General features: G+C 37.9%; 1 protein-coding gene across 2 annotated transcripts in view; it reads right to left on the bottom strand.

Annotated features, from left to right (window-relative positions):
- The window catches only part of Ift81 (intraflagellar transport 81), a 67,740-nt gene that overhangs the window by 6,948 nt on the left and 57,363 nt on the right, over window positions 1–3,429 (bottom strand). For both annotated transcript variants that reach the window (XM_013503735.1, XM_005403140.2), the window contains one exon: window positions 903–948. In XM_013503735.1, the coding sequence (XP_013359189.1) occupies window positions 903–948 (46 nt within the window). The remainder of the gene's footprint in view (window positions 1–902; window positions 949–3,429) is intronic.

The following is a 3,429-nucleotide window of genomic DNA, read 5'->3' as shown; positions in this document are numbered from 1 at the left end:
ATCCCCCTCCCTTTCAATTATTCACATTAAATGAATCAATATTTGTAGAGGGCTTAAACTCATGCCTAGATCACTGTAAAAGCTTTGTCTTGCTTAAATAAAGAATAAATTTATGCATATTTCATAAACAGAGATACACAAGAATAATCTAAAAACTATAGCACAGAACCTCACTGTGGGCTGGGAATGGTGGTGCACACCTGTAATCCCAGCCCTCGGGAGGCTGAGGCAGGAGGATCGTTGTGAGTTTGAGACCAGCCTGGGCTACAAAGTGAGCTCAAGTTCAGCCTGAACTGCATAGTGAGATCCTGTCTCAAAAAGACAAAAAAAAAAAAGAACCTCATTGTGAACTCTGCTATTTGATTTCTTTCTTTCTAAAATCCATTGCAGGGTTGGGAATGTGGCACAGTGGTACAGCACCTGCCCAGCATGCATGAGGCCCTTGGCTTGATTCCTAGGACTGCCAGGGACTTTCTTGTTGTTTCTCACTTCTGGTTCACGGGAACTAGATGCATGCTAACCAAGTGCTCGATCACTGAGTTGTACTTGCAGCCCCAAAATTTTCAAGGAATGATCTTTACCTTTGAAAAGAAAAATTTCCCCTCAGAAACTATATAATATAGCCATAAATAAAAGCCTGATTTAGACATATTTTAAAATAAGGGCCATGGGGGCTGGGGGTGTAGCTCAGTGATAGAGTGCTTGCCTAGCATGTACAAGGCCCTGAGTTCAATCCTCAGTGCTGCCAAAAAAAAAAAAAAAATCCAACCAAAATAAGGGCCAGGAGCCAGGGATATAGCTCAGTGGCACAGCGCCTGCCTGGCAAGCACGACATCCTCAGTTCGATTTCCTGTACCAACGAAAAAAACAAATAAATAAAAGTAAAATAAAGTAATCCTTACCTTTCCAAGGTTTTCTTGTTCAGCAATATTTTTGGTATACTGTTCCCTAGGGAGTCAATATAATGATTTAGTTTCAATTTATTTCCATTGATTTAATCCTCAAACTAAATTGTACATTAACATATCTATTTAAATATATTAGGCAATATATTTTAGGATACTGGAATTAGAATGAAAGCTACTATCAAATCCTTTTGTTTTTTCCCATCTTTAGTCACTTCAAGTAAATAGTAATTTAGGCAGCAAAAAAAAAAAAAAAGAAAAAGAAGGCAAAACACTGCATAGAAAATGAAGACAAATAAAATGTTAAGTACTACTTTTTTTGTTTGTTTGTTTGTTTTTGGTTTTTTGGAGACTGGGTCTGACTATGTAGTACAAGCTAGTCTAAAATTCACTAGGTAGCCCAGGCTGGCCTTGAACTCATAGTGATCCTCCTGCATCAGCTTCCTGAGTGCTGGGATTATAGGTATGTGCTACCACACCCAGCTAAACATTTTAAATAAGATCTCATTTTGCAATTCTATTTCAAGGAAGTCATACAAAGAAAAAAACTCTCATAATATAATGAATATAAAAGCAAACACTGTTTATTTCACCAATGCGAATAGTGAAAATCTGCAAACTAAATAAACGTCTAAAGATGGAGAAATGTTTAATTATGGTATATCCATTCAAAAGAATAATACAGAATTGTAAAAAAAAATAAAGTAGATCTACAAATACTGAAGTGGAATTTTAGATATGTTATTAAAAGAAAGTTATACATATAGTTTAATCTTATCTTTTTATACACACGTGTATGCACATACATACACACACATTTCCCATGCACTTGCTAACACAAATACACAGAGATGTGCAGATGTGTATCAGCAAACACATGGGGAAAGAACAAGCTGTAATGCACTGAAGTGTTAACTATAGACAGACTTTGTTAAAATCTGAAAAATGGCAATGTGGACAGCAATCTCTGTGCATACTACTGCCTGATTACTTTTTGTTTTTTTAAGTATTTCTTTTGTAAGCTAAAAAAAACCCTGTGAGTTTTAATGTAAAAATAAGAAACATAAATAATGTTGAACCAGGTGTGGCAGCGCACACCTATAATCCCAGCACTCGGGAGGCTGAGGCAGGAGGATCGTTGTGAGTTCGAGACCAGCCTCGGCTACAAAGTGAGTTCAAGGCCAGCCTGAGCTGCAGAGCGAGACCCTGTCTCAAAAAGACAAACTAAATAAATAAATAAATAAAGTTGAATTTTGTTCTTTAAATACAAGCATATTTTCATAATGAATAAGACAGAAGTGAGATTTAAAGTTGGTGACAGGTAGTGACCAAGTCTGAAGGATGAGCTCAAAGGAATAAATGACAGAGTGTGAGAGAGATTTTAGACTTTATATCTGACTTTTTTCCTGTGTAAAACTACACTGTAATTGTTAAGAAGGATAAAATGATAGAAAATCGAGATCTAAGAAATTATAAACCACTAAAGGGAAAATACAGCAATCTAGCACAACAATCTCTCTGTTGCCAACTTATAGAGCTGATGTGAGGGCAGAATCTGCACAGGAATGAAGACAAAATAAATAACGAACCTGATGAACTTTCATTTTGTATTTAAAATTTACTAGACACTAAGTCAAACTGCTTGCCTTTCCAGTTTTCCAAAGAAAAACAAGTAGGAGGATATAAGCTGACTTATTACTCAAGAAGAACGTAAGGTGATGGCTTAGGTAGCTTGATATAATTCATTTATTACCCTAGGCCTGACAATTGTCCAAATTGAGCATTTTCATTTATATAAAAATCTCTTAAGAAAGCAACAGGAGCCAGGAGCAGTGGCGCACATCTGTAATCCCAGCACTTGAGAGAGTGAGGCAGGAGGGTTGCTGCAAGTTTGAGGCCAGCCTGGACTACACAGTGAGTTTAAGGACTGCCTCAACTACACAGCAAGACCTTGTCTAAAAAAAAAAAACAAACAACAAAAAACAAGGGGCCAGGGATATAGCTCAGCGGCACAGTGTCTGCCTGGCAAGCACGAAGTCCTGAGTTCAAAAAAAAAAGATCACAGGGCACATGTTATGCTCCATGTATGTTCTAGGTTTCAAATAGAAAATAAGACAAAGGCGGCCTCTGGCCTCCAGCGACTCATGCCACACAAGCACTGACCAAGTGCTGCTACACCCATTCCACTTCACGGATGTTCTTGTTCTCCTCATGTTACACACGATGAACTGATTTGCCCAAGGTCAACAAACTTTTCAAGTTTGTTCTAACCTGAAAAATCCAGGTTAGAACAAAGTTTTCGGTCTTCCTCCAGGACTCTGAACTATCCCTACTTAAATAAAATTTAAAATTTGTAGACAATCTTTTAAAATCATGCCAATTGTTTTTCTTTTTTTCTTTTTGGTTTTTCTCCGGTACCGGGAACCGAACTCACGGCCTTGCGCTTGCCAGGCAGGCGCTTTTGCCGCTGAGCTAAATCCCCAGCCCCTGAAATTAGCCTTGGTGAGAAGGACTCACCCGTGCC

The sequence above is a fragment of the Chinchilla lanigera genome, unplaced genomic scaffold (genome assembly GCF_000276665.1).
Source record: "Chinchilla lanigera isolate Chin_1 unplaced genomic scaffold, ChiLan1.0 scaffold00081, whole genome shotgun sequence".
Lineage (NCBI taxonomy): Eukaryota > Metazoa > Chordata > Mammalia > Rodentia > Chinchillidae > Chinchilla > Chinchilla lanigera.
Note: the sequence above shows the minus strand (reverse complement) of the source record. Positions and strands in the feature narration are given on the sequence as shown.